Source organism: Oryzias latipes, chromosome 23 (genome assembly GCF_002234675.1).
Source record: "Oryzias latipes chromosome 23, ASM223467v1".
In the NCBI taxonomy this organism is placed as follows: Eukaryota; Metazoa; Chordata; class Actinopteri; order Beloniformes; family Adrianichthyidae; genus Oryzias; species Oryzias latipes.
This window is the reverse complement of record NC_019881.2, coordinates 15,155,213-15,175,850: the sequence shown is the minus strand read 5'-3', so window position 1 is coordinate 15,175,850 and position 20,638 is coordinate 15,155,213. Positions and strand designations below refer to the sequence as shown.

Genomic DNA, 20,638 nt, shown 5'->3' with positions numbered 1-20,638 from the left:
ATTCTCTCTGTCAGTTCTCTTCATTGTTATAAATATTTTATCTGCATCTACATTGTGCCTTGTATCCATTGTCACACTCGGCAAAGAACAATTGACTCACAAATTTGAAAATGCTCAGTGTCAGCAAATTGTGCTCAACTAAATCAAACCAGAAAGAAATGCTTGTCAGTGTTTTCTTCATTACATCCCATTGATTGTATTAAAACCAACTGGTGGCTTGATCATATTGACATTTTCTGTTAGTTGTACCATCTAAGAAACAGAGAGCTTGTAGTTATACCCAGACAATTCATCAAACCCATAGTTTCTCATCTTACCAGTGGTTATAATCGCCATTAGACATACAGTGTCGTGGTAACACACGATGCTTTCTTGCCCCAATCTGCACCGTGGGGGTAAAATGCTAAAAATCGTGGTTGGATTGTCATATCTATGAATTGCCTATATACATATAATACTGTGTTCTTTTGACTGTATCAAAGCTAAGCCTGATAACTTGCCTCACCGTATCTACGTAGATACTGATTACGTCCACTATAGACCTAAACGCCTCCTGTGGAGACTAATAGCTTGCCATGAATTTTAGTGTTATAGGTATTCAGTAAATCCCCATGATGCAAATTAACTATTAAATTTGAATGGCCTCCAGCTGAGTTTTACAGACTTGGCTTCTAGGACTCATGTTTGATTGGTGATGTGGAGGATTAAATGATGGCTGATAAGAAGGTCAGATGTTATAATTAACAGCCTTATTTAAAATGCAATTTGACCATTTGTATTTATTTTGTTTGTACTTAAGGATCTACATTTTTTTTAGATATATTTTGTGTTAATTATTATTTGGTCCATCAGCCCCATTGGTCAGCCATTAGTCCCACTCACATACTTGTTTATTAGCCCTTTGTAGCTCTTTTTTTTCCAACTCTTCATTGTTTCAATTATAGCATTGCACGACACCATGGGTACCTCTGTTACATCTCTTGAGCAACTTGTGATTCAGCAGTAAAGGCAACAGGAGTTTTTAGTAAAAATGGAAAAATATTAAGAGCAGGACATTACATCATAACTGTGACATCTGATTTGGTTTGTTTAAATCGCTAAAAAAGAACAGGGGTGGTTTAAGGAGCATGTCTGTTTTTTGCTCTTAAAGTATGGCGGACAGTGCAAAAAGGCTAATGACTAGACGAGCTCCTGTCTCCTTCTTCCACCTATCCGTAACCTTCCACATACCACCTACACCTCCACCGTGCTAATTAACACTAGAGCACGGTCACATCGTTGTGCCCTTTGACCTCCCCTCCGCCAGTCAGGTCGCAGAGGACTTCAAGCTAGCGGCTTCAGTATTAGTTTGTCACAGGTTCCTGTCGCAGACGACTGTGATAGATGGGCCCCGGCGAGCAGCTCTGACCCACCGTGCTGCAGTGCTCTCTTGAAAGCTGTGAGCGAGCATTGATTATGATGCTACTCGTGACAGGGGGTGAATCAGGGCTCAGATGATGGTGGCAGCAGAGGGGACAGGAGAGACCAAGGTTATGGATGAGGTGCAGTTAGTTAATGTGATGAGATTTGATTTGTGCTCCATTGATCTTGACATCGTGCAAGATTATTTTCACCTATCATGTTTTAGAAGCGTGTAGCAGCCGTACAGTGAAACAGAGTGTAACCGCATTGGTTTACTTTGGGAGTATCTGTCATTGAGTGGAAGCACCAAGTGAATAATTTAGCATACATTTGCAGAATGTCATATTTCTTACAAGCCATTATAAACTTTTTCTCATGATATTTATTGGACTTTTTTCCTGCTTAGTGGAAACCAGAAAATAAATGTTTAAGACTAGTTTCTAAAAATAAAAAAAAGCCATATAAATGACGTTCATCTTGCCTTTACTCTTGTAATAACACGGATATATTTATAGTAAACGTGTTTGAATGAATTTCAAGTAAAGATTTTATTCAAACTCAGACTGCCGCTACATACAATTTGCGCATTATCTGTGGATGATATGTCGGTCTTTCGTGATACCTGTTTCTTGCGTTCGTTATTCTTCAATGTGCAAAAATGTCTGTCGAGGGTCTCAGCAGACATGTCCTTACGTGAATTTGGTTTCGAGCTGTTCTAAATTTTTGGTCGATTGAGACTTACGCAGTTAGGTTTAGTTTACATAGTTCATGCGCAATTATTACGTGAATCAAATGCAGTTGTGCATGATTTTTTTTGGCTTTTCATGACCGTTTCACGTACGTCCATGTATGTCTTGCGTTTTTTTTTTTTATACATGTACCACCGGTGTAAAACTTTCATATTCTGTAAAAAGCTCCAAGATTACATTAAAATTCTGTAATTGCAAATAAACAGCACAATAATCACACAGGGTTCATGTGCGATTTGCGTAATGGGGGTATTAATTGGCTGATCTTTCACCCCTCCAGCAGTCAATACCAAGTGGGGGTCTCCCAATCCCCCCGAGCAATATGCTCAAATTAAAGATTAAGATTTAAAAAAAAAAGTCCTTGTTACGCTGTCACACACCTAAGTTGTAGGTAGCAGCAGTGTGACATAGCCTTTGCACAGATTAGATTTAACTGATGTGGGTACGTATGTTGCATTTTCTTTAGATTTTTCTTTTTTAAGTAAAATAATTAGAAAACACTTTAAAAAGAGTTACAGATATGAAATACTAAAGGTAAATAGCATTAAGGGAGGAATTCAGTGAAAAACGCTGACGAAGCAGAATCCACATGCGCTCATTTGTCTTCCATCTTTCTTCTCTCAGCTCCTTCATTTCTTCCTCCTTCTCCTTCCATCATGTAAGCCCAGCTCAAACTGTGGCAGTCAGCTAATTAAAAAACATGGTTGTCCTTAATTATTCAGCGGTTGGCTAATTGATATTCACAGAGGCGTTCACGGAGCCTAAATGATTCGTTTAATCTGACCACCGCAGTCTCACTTTTAACTGGCTGTCACCCTCACCTATGTTGCTACTCTACTTCATAAGTGACGAAGGAATGTATGATGAAGTTTGCTCCTGATCCCGGTGCAGTTTCTTGTGGTAAAGTAGAACCAGGTGTGTCTGGGAATGATTGCACATAAGAATGAGACAAAGTTTTGCTCATTGTATCAAAAAGTTGTATCAGCTCAGTGCTTGTTGTGACAGCATTTGCCCTAATAGAGAAAAATGCACAAAACGTAGTTACGTTTTAGAGTTTCTTTCCTTCTTTATTTTTGTTTTCCTTTAACAAAAAAACCCTTTGCTCATGCTTCAATTTTGAGTCTGTTCTTGACTGTTAAACCGATAAGTCACCTTTTATCCTCCCCTTTTTTGTCTCTCTTCTCTCAAGTTCTTTTTCTTGTCCCATTCTGCCCCCTCTTTTCCTCCCCCAACCCTTACCAGAGGTCTCCTCCTCCGCCCCGACCGCCTCTTCATTAGGGGAACAAAAGAAGCATGGGCCGTCCAGAGGTCGGTCCTATTGTTTGGCCCTTAGTGTGATCAGATTATCTTTTAAAGTGTTCTGAATGAGACTGATCAACCAGAAGTAATCCTTACATAGTGTGTGCGCGTCTGGGCATGTGTGTGTCGACAAAGGGGAGGGCCAACTTGCTTGCATGGAAATTGAACATATGCACTGGTGCATGTACACACAGACACTTGCAAACACTCACAAAAGTGAGTAAAAATGGAAAATCCCTTGGTACACATTTCTGTCACAATCTCTCTCTTTTTAATGACTCCCTTAGTTGCGCGTTCGGCACACATTTGTACCCCCCCGTGTTGGTACAGCTGCAGAGGCTTGCACGTGTGTGATGATTTGCTTGTCACAGATCAGTGTCTTAGCCATTGTGTGCACCTTAGTCTCTGTCTGCATGCTTTTCTTTACAAAGCTAGAGTCTTTATTTATTTCAACCAGCATTTCATTGAGTTTGGACACACTCATGACGATACACAGCCTCCCTTGTCAAAAAAATTATTTCCTTCTATGCCATCATCCATTGCCTTCTACCAATTTTCACTTTTTGTCTACCATCACAACTTAATCTCTTTGAAATGATGCCAGCCTGTCCTAGAGCCCATGATTGCAGCCTCATATCAGGAACATATTTCAGTATAATATGAAGTTTAATATAGCTTTAAGGAATCATCAAGGCAAAACCCCACCTCTGTCATTAAGGTTTAGTTTGTAGTTTTTTCCATTGCAAAGTGCAGCTAACTCTCACTGATGTGTACTACAAGTAAGAAAATATATTCTTAGCTGAAAGGAGTCTATACAATATAGCAACTGTAATGTTAAACTGTGTTGAGGACATAATAGACAGCACTACTATAGTCCTGGTGTTGTGAGTATTGATAGTTGCTGAGTATTGTTTTATTGGGTGTCCTGCACCACAGTGAAGGCGTCTGCTTTTGTCAGAAGTGTTTCTGTCCTGCTTGTCTTCTTCGGTGAGCATGAAGCATCCCTTCGACTTTGAAACTTCCCCCTCTCGTCTCTTGGAAGGGCAGCTTCTCCCTGAGACTCCTCACTGCTCCTCATCACCATGCGCAGAGGAAGGCAGCTTTGGCTGCAGTGTGTTGAATAGCTAAAGGCATATAATTCTCAGCAGAGCATAGGACTTTTCCCCTTCAAATCCTGTATTTTATTTACAGGTCTAAACATGTTACATGGCTATAGATATAACGCTTCAATGTAGGGCCGCACGATATGAGGAAAACTTGCGATATGCGATGTTAGAGATTAATATTGCGATAAGGATGTGATTTGCGGTATATAAACAAATAGCAAAATTACCAAAAACATCATTACCATTTCATTGCAACAGTTAAAAGTTATACTCCAAATGACCCTCGTTGACATAGGTGACAAACATCCAACATAAAAGGCCTCCCTCCGATTAGTCAACAACTTGAAGGCGTCCATCCGATTGGTCAAATGCATAAAGGGATTTATTTGATTCGTTAAATGGTTCAAGCTGCCATAAGATTGTTTTAACACATTTCAGGTTTACGGTTTATTGCGATTTTCGCCGTCTTTTGCGATATGCTTATTGCAGAGCTGGATATTGCGATAACGATAAATTTGCGGTATATTGTGCAGGCCTATTTCAATGTATTGCCTGTGTTGGTGTTTATATATGACAGTTCTCTACAATGTCATATGACTTGTATTTAAGCTTACATGCACTTCCTATAATTATATTTTAATTTAATTATATTTTTATATTTTACTTTCAATGTGGCTATATGCACTGGTGCTGTTTTTTACTGTGAAAAACATTTTTAAGGTCATAAAGTGTGAATTTCTGATTGAAATAAATGTGTTAAAGAAGCATCGTCTTAAAACACCCAGAAATTCTCAAACGGGACTCTTAAAAACCTGTTCAATCCATCAGCCCCTATTTTCACTTCTTTTTCTTTTCTTTTTTTTTAATTCTTTTGCTTACATTGTTCAGGATCTCGAACAAAAGGTGAGTCCGAAGGTCTTGACTGCTTCTGAATGTCATGTGTTGGTGTCTCAACTCTCCCAATACAGTCAAGTGTTCCAGGAACCGTTGCCTACATGGATGTATATGTTAAATATCTATTGTTTATGAATAGTTTTATAATGAAGGGATTTTTATGTACTTTTAGCTGTGATAAATTGGAGAATTTAGTGTAACTTGCACACAGCAAAATAGTTTGTTGATCAGGCTGTCACATTAATTCTTATCCTAAAATCCTAATTTTATTTGTTTGCAAGTAAAACAACATTTTATATGCATCCATAAATGTAGTTTCACATTTAAAGATATTTTTTATCCTTTTCTCAGGACGCTTAGATCAGGTCATACGTCTTGTCATGTAAATACCGAGCTTCACGTTTAGGGAAGGTCACACTGGAGGGAAGGACAGTGAAGATAGGTAGGCTGGGTAAATATATATGGCAGAGCCAATGCTTGTTTGCGCTGAGAAATGATGTTATCTTCTTAGCTTGATAGTAGTTTGGATGAAGAGGTAACACAGAGGAAAGAGGGTAGTTTGTTATGTATGTTTCTCCTTTCACCATCAAATAAAAATAATTCCCCACCCCTATCTCTTTCCATAGATGTACAGTTATTTGTTGTTGTTGATCAGTGAAAAGCAGGTCTGTTGAATTTGTCTAATTTGAAACTCATCAGAGCTCGTTTTAAGGGGGTCCTGCCGTGTGTTTGTGTGTTATGATCATTTTGTTAAAATTGGCAATGCCCCGCTGAGCACATAAGTAATGGATTTTCGTCTGTGCTGTGTGGATGTGTGTGTGCTGCCTTTTGTATATGTGAATGGACGGGCATCTGTGTGTGTTCAGGCCAAGCAGCTGGAAGCCAAGGAAGCTGATCTGAAGAAGCAGGATGCCTTCTACAGAGAGCAGGTGGCGCGGCTGGAAGAACGGGTGAGAAAAGATGTTTTCACTTTTTTTTATATTTTTCTTTTTGCTCTCTACTTTTGCCTTGTAGCTCAATCCTAATTTCTGCTGGCCTTCTTCTGTGTGACGTGAACTCAGTCTTGCTGTCACTGCTTCTCTAATTTCTCCTCACTTTTAGCTTCATTTTTTTTTTATCTCCCTATTTTCTATTTTTTTGCTAGAAAAGTGAAGTAAAGGTTAATCTAATTCATCCCAGTGTGTGTCCTCCCTTTGCTGAAAATGACACTACCGTGATGTTACATGTCAAACCAGTTTCCTATGGATTGGGACAGGGGTCAGCTGTCATGCTTTGCACACTTTAAATGGCAGCTTCCTGCTGATCGCAGAAAGATGTCTGAAAAGCAGGGGAGCAGGGTCAAATGCCCTGTTAAAGTGTGTTAAAATGATGCCTTCATGTAATTTAAGTATCTCAGGAAGAATGTTATGCACTATTTGATGTTTTTTGAAATTATGCTGCCATGCTGGGGAGGAGTTTTCTTACCTTTGGAGGGCGCAAAATGCCAAATGGCCTCCATAGGTGAAAGTTAAATGGAAATTCTCAGTCTTGTGAAGGCATTGCAGATGAAAATGTCAGTTTTAGTCTTGTTCTCATGCATTCACTTAGACTGGTTTTGTCTTTATCCATTTCATCCAAATGTCATTTCTAGGTTGTATTATGGATCATAAATAGAAAGAATTCTTCTAAAACATTGCATATTCATATAAAATAAGATATGGTATAAAATTAAATGTGTTCTAAATTGAAGCTGCACTACTAAAATAGCATTTGTATTTTTCTTTTTTTTCTATTCTTACTCAAAATGTTTAAATTGATAGTATTCACTTTTGATTATACCTTAGGTCAGGGGTCGGGAACCTATGGCTCGCGAGCCATATATGGCTCTTTTGATGGTCACATGTGGCTCGCAGACAAATCCTTAATTATACTTTTTTTTTTTCATTAGACCAGTCCTTCTCGGGCGCGATGCAATGCCAGAGGCGCGCAGTAGTAGCGGTGCTTGGAGAAAAAACTATCAGTTTACTGTTATCTATTATTTCACAGAGTTTGTACCACCCGGAAACCTTTGAATTGCCTCCCTGAGGAAGAGCGCGCAGTTTTGGGGACGGGATGTGTGAGGAAGAAAGCAGAGGGGGTGGGGGGTGGGGGGGGGGGACCGGCAGCAGGTGAATCGCGCAGAGATGGTAAAAACGTAAACCTGCTGCCCGTCACTCCTGCAGCGTGGGTGTGTGTGTTTGGTTCCATGTCTGTCTCACATCTAAAGAACATTCAGACCTACGATCACGTTTAAAGTCTCAACGCCTGCATGAAGCAGAAACTCACCACGGATCAACCAGACTAGACCATCAGCAAAACCACCACGAGAAATACTCATCATTTATTAGCAACAGTATAACAATGTTATTAAAAAGAATCCACAGACTTATTGGACTTTAAAAATGTTGAAATTACATCAAATGCACACATTCATTTGTATATTTAGTTTTAAACATATTGTCGCGGACTGAGTTTAACGTGGCTGTTGGGCCGCGTTAAAAGTTCTGGAGTTCATGGAACGCATCGTTCAAGCAGAGATCTGATTGGCCCTCAGTTCTGTCGCTCAGCCTGTTGTTAGGGAGTTTGGACCAATGGGGTTCAGCCATGGGCCGAATAAGGAAATGGGAGGGCTGGAGCAGGACGGGGGAATATAAAGTTGGGAGACGCTCTCTCGTCTCGGCGGGAGAGATTCAGGAGTTGCTGAATTGATTGTACGGCGTTTGTTGCGGTCTACAGTAACCAGAATAAAGAACCCTAAAAGAGGTTAAGTCTCCGTGCCTTAGTGTGGGAAAGGGACACTACATTATTGTATGGCTCTTTCGAAATTACATTTAAAAATATGTGGCGTTTATGGCTCTCCTGGCCAAAAAGGTTCCCGACCCCTGCCTTAGGTGCTCAGCCTTAATTAAAACACATTCCAAAGGTGCTGACACACGACAGAAATGAGATGTGCTATTGCGCCAGTGATTACAGATTTGCAGTGTTGAGTTGATCAGTTTAGTCATTGCTGTGACAAAAAATGCAAAACTCTCTCTGGTGAGCTCCTCTCACCTGGAAACAAATAAACACCTATACTGTAACCATAACTAGGGCTTATTATAAACATGACAGGGTTTTACTGACAAAATGTCTCCAAATCTAAACAGGCAGGATCAGAAATTACTTATGATAGTTATTTTTACAGACACATGCTCTGCTGTATTTACCTTTTGTAATCTCACCGCTTCACAGAGTTTTAAGTGAAATTTTGCATGTCTATTTTTTTTAGTTTATTTATTTATATTTTACAGTGCACTGAATTCTTATTGGCTGTTAGCCTTGTCAGTCAATCTCTTGTACAGAATGCGCTCAGGTCACCACATTTACACAAATTCTTGATCGCGAGCAGATCTTTGTTTTCATTCTTTATTACTGAACTTATTTTTCTTCAAAGGTTTGAACTTTGAGAGTTTTAACATAAGTGAAAATGTTCCTTTCTGTCTGAAAAATGTGAATAAAGTGTGTAGTGATGAGTTTTACTGCCTTAAAACATATTTAATTCTACTTTGCAGATTTCACCTATCGAGGCGTTTTTAGAACGTAACTAGGGATCACTGAAAAATATAAAATATAAAATGTATGAAAATGTCATTCTGGTTTTTCTTTTTCTTTTTTGCTATTATATTTATTTGTTAATCATATATTTTGATAGGTTGGTGTTTTTAACAAAAGTACCTTTACCAAAGTAAATGTTTACAAAGGAAGCAGATTGATTACATTGATTCACTACTTTCCTCATAACAGTTTGGAATTTTTGGTTATCTTAAATGTTTTGTGTAGTTTGGGTTTGTTAATAATGCATTTGTTTATTTTTTATTTTTGTTTTTCTAACAGCTTGAAATTAAGGAATGGGTTTATATAATAGGAGCCAATGTGAATGCAGTGGGTAAAAGTAATGAATTCCAACTAACACAAGTCCTATTGACTTTAGGCAGCTGCCATTGATCATCCATGTTGGCCTTTGGTCAATATGTCGTAGATCAAGGTGTCAACAAATCACCTTCTCACCACAGTGACAAACAGCAGATTGAAGGTGACGTAAGAACAGTCGGACAACATTCAGGGCTGTCGAAGACAAAATACAAAACTGTAATTCAGCATAGATGGACAAAGACTGTGAACTTCTGGATGCATAAAAAGGACAAAAATATGGCAAGAGAGTAGGGGTGTACCCGTACGGATCTCTAGCCACAGTACAGAACTCATGTGTATCACAGATCGCAACCCCCTCCCCATCCTCCATGAGCGCGCATTATTTTCTGTTCACACCCAATGCAATTTGCGCGTCACATTCACATACATTCTTTTTGTTTTAACATGCATCAAAGTCGCTGCTCGAGGCGTGTCCAAAATTGCATTTATAAACCTGACACTCCAGTGTGTGGGAGGAGCTACCGTCAAAGGTTTTTCTCTACCTCTTTATGGAGAACGCGAATGTTGAGTGATCCGGTTTATTATTTGGGAGAGTACTACAAAAGCATCGATGAGCAGTGCACGTCTGGGTTCATGAGATGATTGTGAAGAGGAGCAGCAGCAGCGTCTGAATGACCGGCACAGTGGCAGGAGAAAGCCGCTGGTCCGTCTATAACCAGAGGGAGGGCACAGTAAAAGAATGTAAAGTGGTCAATTCTGACATCCCCCGATTCTCTCCTTTTATTTTTTAAATGTACTTTTTGTTTTTTTGTATCAAGATACGATACACAATAATGCGCTTTGCTAAAAGGGCAACTTGAGTATTTTTTTATACATAGGAATTTATTCAGTTAAATGATTGATTGATTGATTGATTGATTGATTGATTGATTTCAAGCATTGTAGTCAAAGCAATAAAGAATTCACACAGATTTATCAAACTGATTACAGAAATTATCCAATGCATAGATAAAAAATGCAGGAAAAAGACATGTCATTAATGTTTTGTTTTTATTAATAGGCCTCAATGAACGAATATTTAGATGTGATATGCATTTGTGTGTGTGTGTGTGTCTAGGTTTTGAAGTACTTTACATACGTTTATTTAAAAATATTTGTATAGCTTTTAAAATATTAAACGATAGGCTTTTATCTTGTAATTTTTCCTATTGTATTTTTCCTTTTTACTGATCCAAAAAATGATCCAAGCTGTGACTCTCAAACCGTGGCACGATCCGAACCGGGAGTTTTTTTAAGAGTATCTCTAAAAAATGGTCACATTTGTGGTTACATTACAAAAGCGATAACACAAAAAGACACAGAGGAATCAAAAAGGTTGTCTCAAACAGTAAAGAAAAACAGTACAAGATTTAAAAAAAAAAGAGGTTGGACGTGTTCCACAGAACATAAATTAAATTTGTTGAAGTTTAGAATAGCATTAGCAGGAGAAAAAAAAGACAACACACTCAGAGGTTTTCTTAATGAATTGATAAACAATGTGGCAATCCCTCTTTGTAAAAAGTATTCACTTATATCCTTTTTTGTTAGCATGTGGTTTAATCCAGCCTTGTGTCTAGTAATGATGATATGATGTGTGCATGCTGTGGATCAGCGATGGACATACTACATGCTGTCCTGTCTGGCTGGATAAGAGGCGTAGTTTGTTTGGACTGTTATAGTTGCACTTTTTGTGGTCTGAGTGCTTCTTTTGGCACACAGTCTAGCACTCTTCATACATTGTGCTCTTCCCCAGCGTAAGCCAGAATCATTGGAGGAATGCTGTATTCCCATGCAACGACTGAGCACTGTGCATGCTCTATTTAACACAGTTATGTCCCAAAACAGCTTCACTCAAATCTATTTTTTTTCTGTTTAAAAGCACTACAAAAAAATACTACACTAGTTCACTCAAAATCATGTATTATCTTTGCGTTAATAGATCATTAAATCTGCACTTTATGGATCATTTTGAAAAGGATCCATGTGTCTATTGTGAGATCTAAGATATAACGATATGTTTTTCATGTCATCTTTTAAAGATCAACTCTAATAGAAAATGTGGTTTTGGTGTTTTTAGACATCTTCTAGTGACATTCTTCCATGATGGACATAAATTAAGAATTTAAAGTTAAAACTCAAAGTTGCATTTCTGGGTAGATCTTTATTCAAATTGTTGTGAATCAAGGGCAGATGAAAAAATTCTATTTGGAAAACACCATATTTGTGTCACAGAAAATTTGCTGGGTGGGCCAAAACACCCTGCTCCGCTCAATTCTGATGCATCCACTTGTAGACAAATAGATTCATATGCGTTTTTGTTTTTCCTCATCAGAGCTGGCATCTGGCTCAAAACTGTACGGCTGGATAGCTGCAATATTGCTCGCCACTTTCTTGCACCAGTAATGTTAGGTTGGGATTGTGAGGGGCTGTAAGCTGGCAGAAGGGTTGGGAAATAGAGAGCCCTCAGCAACAGGCAAAGGTCGGGGTTGCTCTGCGGCAACAGTCCCACCCACAACTCAAAGTCAAATTTCTAATGAACTACTGCCGCTCTGCAGAAACTACGTCCCAGAAAACAACAGGGTTTTTTTTCTTCTTAATTTTGCCTAAAAATGGCACAATCATAATTAAAACACCACTGGGAAGTCTTAAAATAGATCTAGAGATGATTGGAGTGGCTATTTAAGAAAAACAAAGCAGTTTTGTTTAGTTTCATGGTTATAATAACTAGCAATATTCTTTGATATTATTGTAATCCTTTCAAATAATAATATCCTTTGTTAAAAAAATGAATAGGAAAGCAATAAGCTTCAGGTTTTTACAGTAAAGTGCTGGTGCCCAGCTCTTTAAAAAGGACTTTTATTGTGAATATTTTTTTTGATCAGACATTGCCATATAATGCATAGCTCTTAATGTTAACCTTTAAAAATGTCAAAAGAAAAAAAAAACGGTTGAGTCTGAGATTATAATAAAGGAGTGAAATGTTTTTTTTGATTTGTAGTACTGTCAGGCTGCTTTGTTTTTTTCCACTGCTCCTATTTCTTGGTTCAGATTTAAATAGGAGTCTATTCAAGTGGAACTTGTGCGGTTCTGCTGTTCTTTCTTGCAATCTTTCACTGGAAAACATGCATGTTAGAGTGTTGCAATACTCTTAATTTTCTGAAAGTGTGAGACAGGTATACTTATGTGTCAGAGATTGGCCCTAAAATTGATGTCTGTCTAGGATGTGAGTTGTCTATCTTGGCTGTTTAAAAAATAAGCATGCTGCGTTTCTGTCAAACGTTGAAGGAAGTAAGATTGCAGCCGTAGTCACTGAGGGGGAAAAAAGCAACAAAAAAATAGCCACAAACTAGTGGCTTGATGTCTGTGGACATGGGATTCGGCTGTACTCTCACCAGCTGGCGCTCACTGTTGCAATCAAAGCGCAATACTTTTCCGGTGTAAATGTCCACATTTCGATTTCAGTCAGTGTGTTCTGCTGGCTAAATATTATCTCCCAGCACATTTTTTTTATACTCTGCCTCTGTTCTGAGATTCTCTCGCACTTTAGGATTTCCCCCCCACATCTTGAAAAACTAGCAGAAAGAGGCAAACCAACCAGAAGAGAGCAGGCAGAGAAATAGAATATAAGTCTGATATATATTACACGTCTCTTCCAATCCAACATGGTCATTCATCAGAGGGGCTTCCAGTGACAGGCCATCACCAGGATTCCCAGACAGCTCAGCCTGCTACCTCGACTGCTGCTGCTTATTGGGGCCACAGCCACCAAATAGCCCCTGAAAACAATATCTATATATTTATTACACTCTCATTCGCTACCTGCTTTACTGTAAAACAATCTCATATTTAACAATTCTTTCTTTTTTTCTTTTTGTAGTTGTGATCTTGTTTCAGACCCCCCTTCCAATCAAATATGTTTATGTTTCTCCTCAACTTTCCCTTTTTCTGTATTATTTTCCTCTCTAAATGACTCAACTCTAGTTTTTTAAAGTTTTGTTTTTTTCATTTTTGTTCCCGTTTGTGTATCGATGGAATTGGATTTTTCTGCTCTCCCATGGAGTACAATCAACGCAGCAATTGTCATCTCACAGCAAAGTTTCACAGCCACATGAAAGGAAGAAGTAACGGAGAGAGAGAGCATTAAACCAGTAATGGTTTCTATCTCTATCTGATGTGCCGGCTTCACCTCTGCCAGTCATTTTCTTATCCTTCTTTTTCTCAGAACCTTTCTCAATCATTTTATCAACTACAGGAATAAAACTATTTTTGAATATTTTTTTTGGAAAAAAAAGAATAGTAGCAATTCTTTTAGAAAAAAGGGCAATATTGTTAAAGCTATGAATGCCACAGAAATTCCCACTGTCACACGGAAGCCACCAACATCATCACTATGACCATGTTGTTCTAAAGGGAGCATGAGTAATTCAAAGAACTGACATGACAGCATTCTGCAGTGTTAAATTATGACTCCCACTGTCTGCTGTAGTAGATGCGTAATGGGATTTTAAAAGATTATACAGAAAGTAGCTTCAAAAAAAAAAAAAAAGAAGTCACAAGAATGGGATGGCACATTCATGGTACAGAACAGTGCTGCCACAATACACCCACTCAGGTTTTGGCTCATATGGTCCTAACAAACAGCAGTCTTAAAGAAGGAAATTCTGAATCTTTTGCAAAAAAGTATGTCTGAATTAAATCAATAGAAAAGAAATCATATAAATACCAAAAAAAGTTTCAATTTCTTTGACAACTTTATTTATTTAAAAATTATCCTATTGTAGCATAGCAAACAAAAGTCTATTTTTTCTAACATTAAAGCAGCAAAACCAGAAAGACTAAAATTCTTAGAAATCCATCAGTTATTAACGTTTATTCCAGTACTTTTTACTACGAAGTAATTATTAAGACCGCAGGCAAAGAATTCCAAACTACACTTTTGAATAAATTGCAGCTCAGGGATGAAACTGTTTTTCACTAACATGTTCAGTCATGATAGTCTTTACAAACAATTTTAATCAAAAATAAAAAAAGATATATTGAATTTGCTGAGACCTAAATAAAAGACAAAAAACCACGTCTACAGTTTACAGATTCAGATTCTCAGTCCGCTGAGGAGTGACTTCATTTCTTTGAAGTAGATTTTGAAAAAAAAATTAGGTTTTGGCCTTTAAAAATTATTTTTCTAACCTTTAATCTTTTATTTTGCACTTTAGTGATAGATTCATTTTTCTTGCCTATTCTTTTTTTTTTTTAAACTAATTCTATTTAAAGTACTTGCATCCCTTGACTTAAATTCTCAGCTTATATTTGGTGTTTAAAGTAATCTTGTAAGTAATTAACTTGTTTTACCTAACAGGTCTCTTGTTGTTACCATGTTTTTAGTCAAACAGGCGGTGCAAAAAGTCTAGATCTTTAAGCACTTTCTGCTTAAACTAATGACTAATTAGACAAATTAGGCTGTGCAGGGTCTTAAATTTTTCCTGCATATGATTGATTGTAATTCTACTGAAATAAAGAATGTGCCTGTTATTAAAATCTGGTTGTTTAGTGTTTCGATCAGACATTTTTTCTTAGAAACAAATTCATAAACACCACAAAAATGTCTGTATGCACAATTTCACAATTTTTCCACACAAAAAGAAAAAAATTTTTTTCTCTTACCTGGATCTTTAAACATTTTTGGTTATGTTTATAAAATGTTGATATACATTTCCATCAGTTAAAAAAAGGATTTAAACATTTGCTGTGGTGACCTTGAGGGAGCAACCAAAAGGAAAAGCTTATTAAAATGAAGAATATTAAAATAATTCTTTATAATAAAACTCTTTAAGTAGAACTAAAGTATCCAAGAGCAAATTTTGCCTATTGAATTGAATCGTAGTCACCTTTGTCTGTTAAAAGAGGATTAAAAGAGAAACTTGCCATTTAAATTAACGGGGGGAAAAAGATTGTGGGGCGATTCTACAAATGCAAGACAGAGTCATCTCCTGAGTGTTGGCATTAAGCTATTAAAAGAAAAAAGGGCAGATATACCTTCACCAGTTTTCTGTTAACAACTTTATTTATCCCTGAGGGGGAATTCTTTTAGAAGTGCAGTCAGTAACTTATGAAGAAAGAAAATTGACATTGCATTCAAAAAAACCAACAATACCCTAATTCCTCAATACAAAGGGAGGTGCACTAAAACATAAATGTGTTTGTGTGGGAAGTACTAGGTATTAGGTGATAACACCTGCCTAAATAACAGTGTTGGTGCTAATCAGACCTCTAATATGGGGGGAAAAAATGCCATGGGTGTCAATTTTTAGAAAATTAGTTTAAATACATGTGCACAAGAAAAATCGACAAGCAGAACATTCATAGCTTGGAAAAATGTTGGGACACAAATTCTAAGTCTAAATATGTATTCCCCCATCAGTAGTACACACACACACACACACACACACACACATACACTAGTAGAGAAGAGTGCTATTTCTGTGATTACTAAGTGGTCTCCAATTGTGACATCCTGCTGTTCGCCCAGCTGATTTATAGACTAACCCTGACCTCATAGTAGCCCATGGAGGATTGACCTTGCCAAGTCTGGGTTGAAGCACTAATTTCTTGATAATAATTGTAGCAGTGTGACAACTCTGCGTGCTTTCTTTTTTGACCTTTGATTGTTGTCTGTCCAGACTTGGCTTTGGTCATGAATGGCATAAAGCAACTATGATTTAGTAGATTTAGTGCCTTCTTGCACAGTCAAGTATCTACAATATTATTAAACATTATATTTTCTTTTCCAGGTCACTCAGTCGTATTTATTCAATTTGCTTTTCTGAGTATCTTAGCTTGTCTGGAGGGAAATTAAATACTGGCAGGGGTCTGCCAGAGAGAAATGAAGCCATTACTGCAAATGTATTGAGATTTGACAAGATAGAAGTAGCATCCCAGTTCCGGCATCAGCTTAATTTAGAAAAAAATGTTCCCGTTTCATATCAATAAAACAGTGTCCTTGAGTGGATGCCTCCTCTTTCTTATCTACTGCAAGCATAAAGCCCTAATTTAAGGAAAAATCCCCACATTGTGGTTTTGCCGAACTCATCGTGTTATATGAATCACACTACAGCTGTGGATCAGTATAGTTTGATTGTAAGGGGGTTCAAGCACAGAAACAAGCATTTTTAGTTTGAAAAAAATCTCAGAGTCCTTAGATGGATAAATAATATTGATCATTTTATGAATTCATCTTGTATATCTTCTATCACAAGAGTGCTCTTTAGTAGAGAGAGTGCAATTTATTACAGAGGATAATGCAAATATGAAATTCAACACAAATGGAAATTGGAAAACGTTCAAAACCCTGGAGTGTTTAAAGTTCATTTTCTTATAGAGTCAGAAGAAAATGTAAATAAAAAAGAGACTAAATCTCCTGGTTATTACCATGTTAAATCTATATTCTGGTAATCAAGACTTATTAGAGGTTGGCGTGTTCATTAAATGCTAAACTGCAATTCTAATTCTGTTCTACAGGTAGTAGAACACCTTGTTTTTTTAAGGACTATACACATAAACCTGACAGGCTGCTTGATTTGTCCAAAATTTACCATTTTCTATTGTCATCTGGCAGTGATGTGTCATTCCTTCAAGTCATTGCTTTTAGGTGCTTGTTTCAGCTCAGATTCCATTGATTTCTTCAGCAAATTAAATGTTATATTTCATAGGCCAAAAATCAAAATATTGCAAACTATTCGCTGGAGGGGAAAGCCTTTAAAAAAAAAAATCTAAAAAAAAGTCACAGGACAACTGGAATAGTTTATTTTAGGACTGAAGCGACAAAGCAGGAGATGTTTGTCCACAATACACGGAACATCATGTTTTTTAGTCAAACAGAACAAATAGACACAGAAGCCTCAAGCATGGTAGCTTGATGAAAAAAGGTTGAAAAAAAGGTGCAAAAGACAAGTTTGTTCATCAACTATCATTTCATGGAAAGATTTAAAGGCATTTGTGCTGAAATGTTTGCCTCCAAACCTCACTGAACAAATTCAATTAACTAACACTTAACAGTTTTCTTTTGACAAAACCAAAAAAACTACTGAATAATATGTCTGCGTTCATGTTTAAGCACACACAAAAAGTTTTGTTTTAGCTGTCTTCTGAGGTAGTCTAGATCTATAACATTTCACCAGTACAAGTTTCTGGTATAATGAAGAGAACTCAAATTGGTGTCTGATCCTCCGTCATTGTCATGTCCAATCCTCTTTTAGCTGTACAATATTGATTTTTGTTCTGAAAACGGTCCCAATTATCAATCACTGCTGAATTATGATGGATTTTTTTATCGCTGAAAAGAGAAGTTTGAATATTATTCACCAAAAAAGAGCTGTAATATTTTTAGCGTATCTGGGATAAAAGCCTGAAAATGTTCGTATCTGGTTTTCACACAAAGTGATGTTAATGAGATGGCACGTCTGTTTTTAAAATGTGTCTGTGTGGAAGTAAACGGGAGCTTTTTGAGACTTGATAGAATTTATTTAATGTTCATCTATCTTCATTCAAATGATGAACTGTTTTTCCTATGTGGATTTAGGAAACTATACATCTGTTTTAAGGACTTCTTTATCTTTCTGATTAAATATTGATACAATTCAGCCATTGAGATTAAAAGCGACTGGCCAGAGTGAGTGGAAAGTCACCTATAAAAAATGACTTGTGTCTGGTTCCACTGAAATGAAGTCAATTCAGTCTGCATTTTTCCATGATACAGCTATTGCCATATTGGATCCAGACGTCATCATAAGCAGTAATTGGTCCAAGTGTACATTTCTATGGCAACCACTCTCTCCAATCAGGAGTGAGTATGTTAGGAGACCACACCCCTTCCACAGAAAGTGGGCTTGGGAGAATCTGTCAAGCACTTGAACGTTTGACCACCTACTTTTATTGAGGCATCTGATTGGTCAGTTTATAACTCGAATAACTTGCTCCGTAGAAAAAATATGACAAAAAATTAAGACTAGCAAGAAGATGTCGAAAAAAGGGTTGCAGTGTGAGTATGGTTATTATGTTAAATATAAGGACTGAGTAATAGTTAATAGTTAATTTTTGAATAGAAGTCTATGGGATTTTGTCTTTTTAGGACCAGCAGGTACTTCCTGTTTGGAATGCAAAGGGGAGGGGTCACCCAATCCAGTTCTCATAAGCAGTCTATGAATCCTACACATAAAAATATTTTTAAAAAACGGTCAGTTTTATGCTACTATTTTTTCTTCTATGTCTTGTAACTTTTGCCATATTATTATTTTGCATTAAAACAAACACAACAGAACAAAAGTACAATTTTTTTTTTACCATTTATTGAAATTCACTGTTTTTCTAATTTGTGAAATCCTATGTTTATATTTTGAGTCATTTCCTTTTATGAACTAAATTGTATATGGTCAATTTACCAAGTGCTGGGTGCCAGGTAATATGTGTGGTTTCAAACAAAATTTGAAGTTTAAATAGGATCTGCTTACAACAAGCTGTTTAAACTTCTTTATCTTGCCTTTTTCTATGCAATAGAGAATTTGCTTTAATCTGAGCTTCTCCCACATTACATAGGTTCATACTTTCTTAATTCCAGCTACACTGCAAAGGAAACATTTTTGCTGCCTAATTTCATGATCTAGATTTGTATGCACAGCTCATTGTCACTGGTGACAATAGGTACGTTCTGGTAAATTAGGAGTTGAGTATTCCAAACCAGCTCTTCATCATCATAACACACATCTATCCTTTTCACACGTGTGAACAGAATACTTGAATATCTTAAAGTCCTTCATCTTAAGTAGTGACTGATTCCTAACCTGAAGGGAGAATTCCCCCTTTTCCCTAGTAGAACCTTGCTCAATCTACTCATTTTTAGGCAACTAACAAAATTGAGTGAAACTGTTCAAATTCTCCACTCTTGATACTATACCTTCTTAACATTTGCATCATAATTGTTATGAAATTAGAAATGAATACCTTTAAGACCCAAACTAGCATTAAAGTATTGTTTAATCATACAGTTTAAAACTTTTTTTCTTCATATTATAACAATTAATTTTAGTCTGAACCAATCCGGTGCTATGTCACTTGGAAGTGTAATCTCAATTAAGATCCTCAGTCATTAGAACACACCAAGCCAGATTCTGTTAATAAACATTTAACTTTCAGATATGATGATCAGAAGAATCTGTAAAGTGTTGCAGACTTGTCTAGACATATATGCTGATAGACATTGGAACCTCTTTCAACGTCATACCTGGCTCAATCAAGCTGTCCTTTGCAGCGTACAAAATCTCAACATGTGATTATAAATGTGCATAACAGCCACTTCGGACTGACAAGTAGTACCTTTGCTGGGGTTGAATAAATGGTCCTGGTGCAAGGTTATATGGCTGTATTTGAGGAGGTAATTTAGGTTGAGTGGTCCTGCTGTGGGTTCATTTGCCACAGGTCACTAGGGGATGCAGGCCGCTGCTCTGTACATTGTTGACGAGTGACCCTGTGGCCTTACAGGATTGCTGTGTTATTACAGCAGTCTTTTGTGGGAGGATAAGCACAAATACCATAGCTCACACTTGCTCTCAACAGAGCACAACTAGTTCAGCAATTCTAATTTTACAAACCTCACACTTGCAGAGAAATTGTTCAAGCGAAACTCATTCTACCCCCAAGAAGTGTATGCTCGTACTTATCTCTACTAGATTTTAATGAGGTTTGAGATAAAACAGAGTTGCATAGGACGCTCTCAACATGGCTCTATATGGTATCTTTGCTGTTAAGACGCATGGTGTTAATGTACTAAATGATCTTTTGGTTTTAAACCCACATTTTGAATATGTCTCACTTATAGTTTTTCCACTTTCTCTTACAGAGTACTCAGTTCTACAAGGTCACCACTGAGAACTATCATAAAGCTGCAGACCAAGTGAACGCTAAGTGCAGGTAAGATCCATATTACCAATATTTTTGTGATTATATTTTAATGATAATTTAGTTGAAATAGAAAATTTGCATCACACTTCTCAACATGTTTTTTTTTTTTTAGGAAAAACAGTTACAATTGGCTTGCATAATCAACGTAAATGATGAGTGATTATTTAGGAATCTGTTTAAGATTGTTAAGATTTCCAACTTGCTCATTTTTGGGGTTTTCATTGTCCGTATTTCAATGCAAAATCAAGTTCAATAAAATCGAATGAACGT

General features: G+C 37.0%; 1 protein-coding gene across 5 annotated transcripts in view; it reads left to right on the top strand.

The window, feature by feature from the left end:
- Nucleotides 1–20,638, top strand: part of LOC101165273 (MICOS complex subunit MIC19) — an 84,804-nt gene that overhangs the window by 45,935 nt on the left and 18,231 nt on the right. For 3 of the 5 annotated variants that reach the window (XM_020714023.2, XM_011491132.3, XM_004083039.4), the window contains 3 exons: nt 5,444–5,458; nt 6,316–6,399; nt 20,307–20,377. In XM_020714023.2, the coding sequence (XP_020569682.1) occupies nt 5,444–5,458; nt 6,316–6,399; nt 20,307–20,377 (170 nt within the window). The remainder of the gene's footprint in view (nt 1–5,443; nt 5,459–6,315; nt 6,400–20,306; nt 20,378–20,638) is intronic. The other 2 variants (XM_011491133.3, XM_011491134.3) reach the window with 1 other exon arrangement.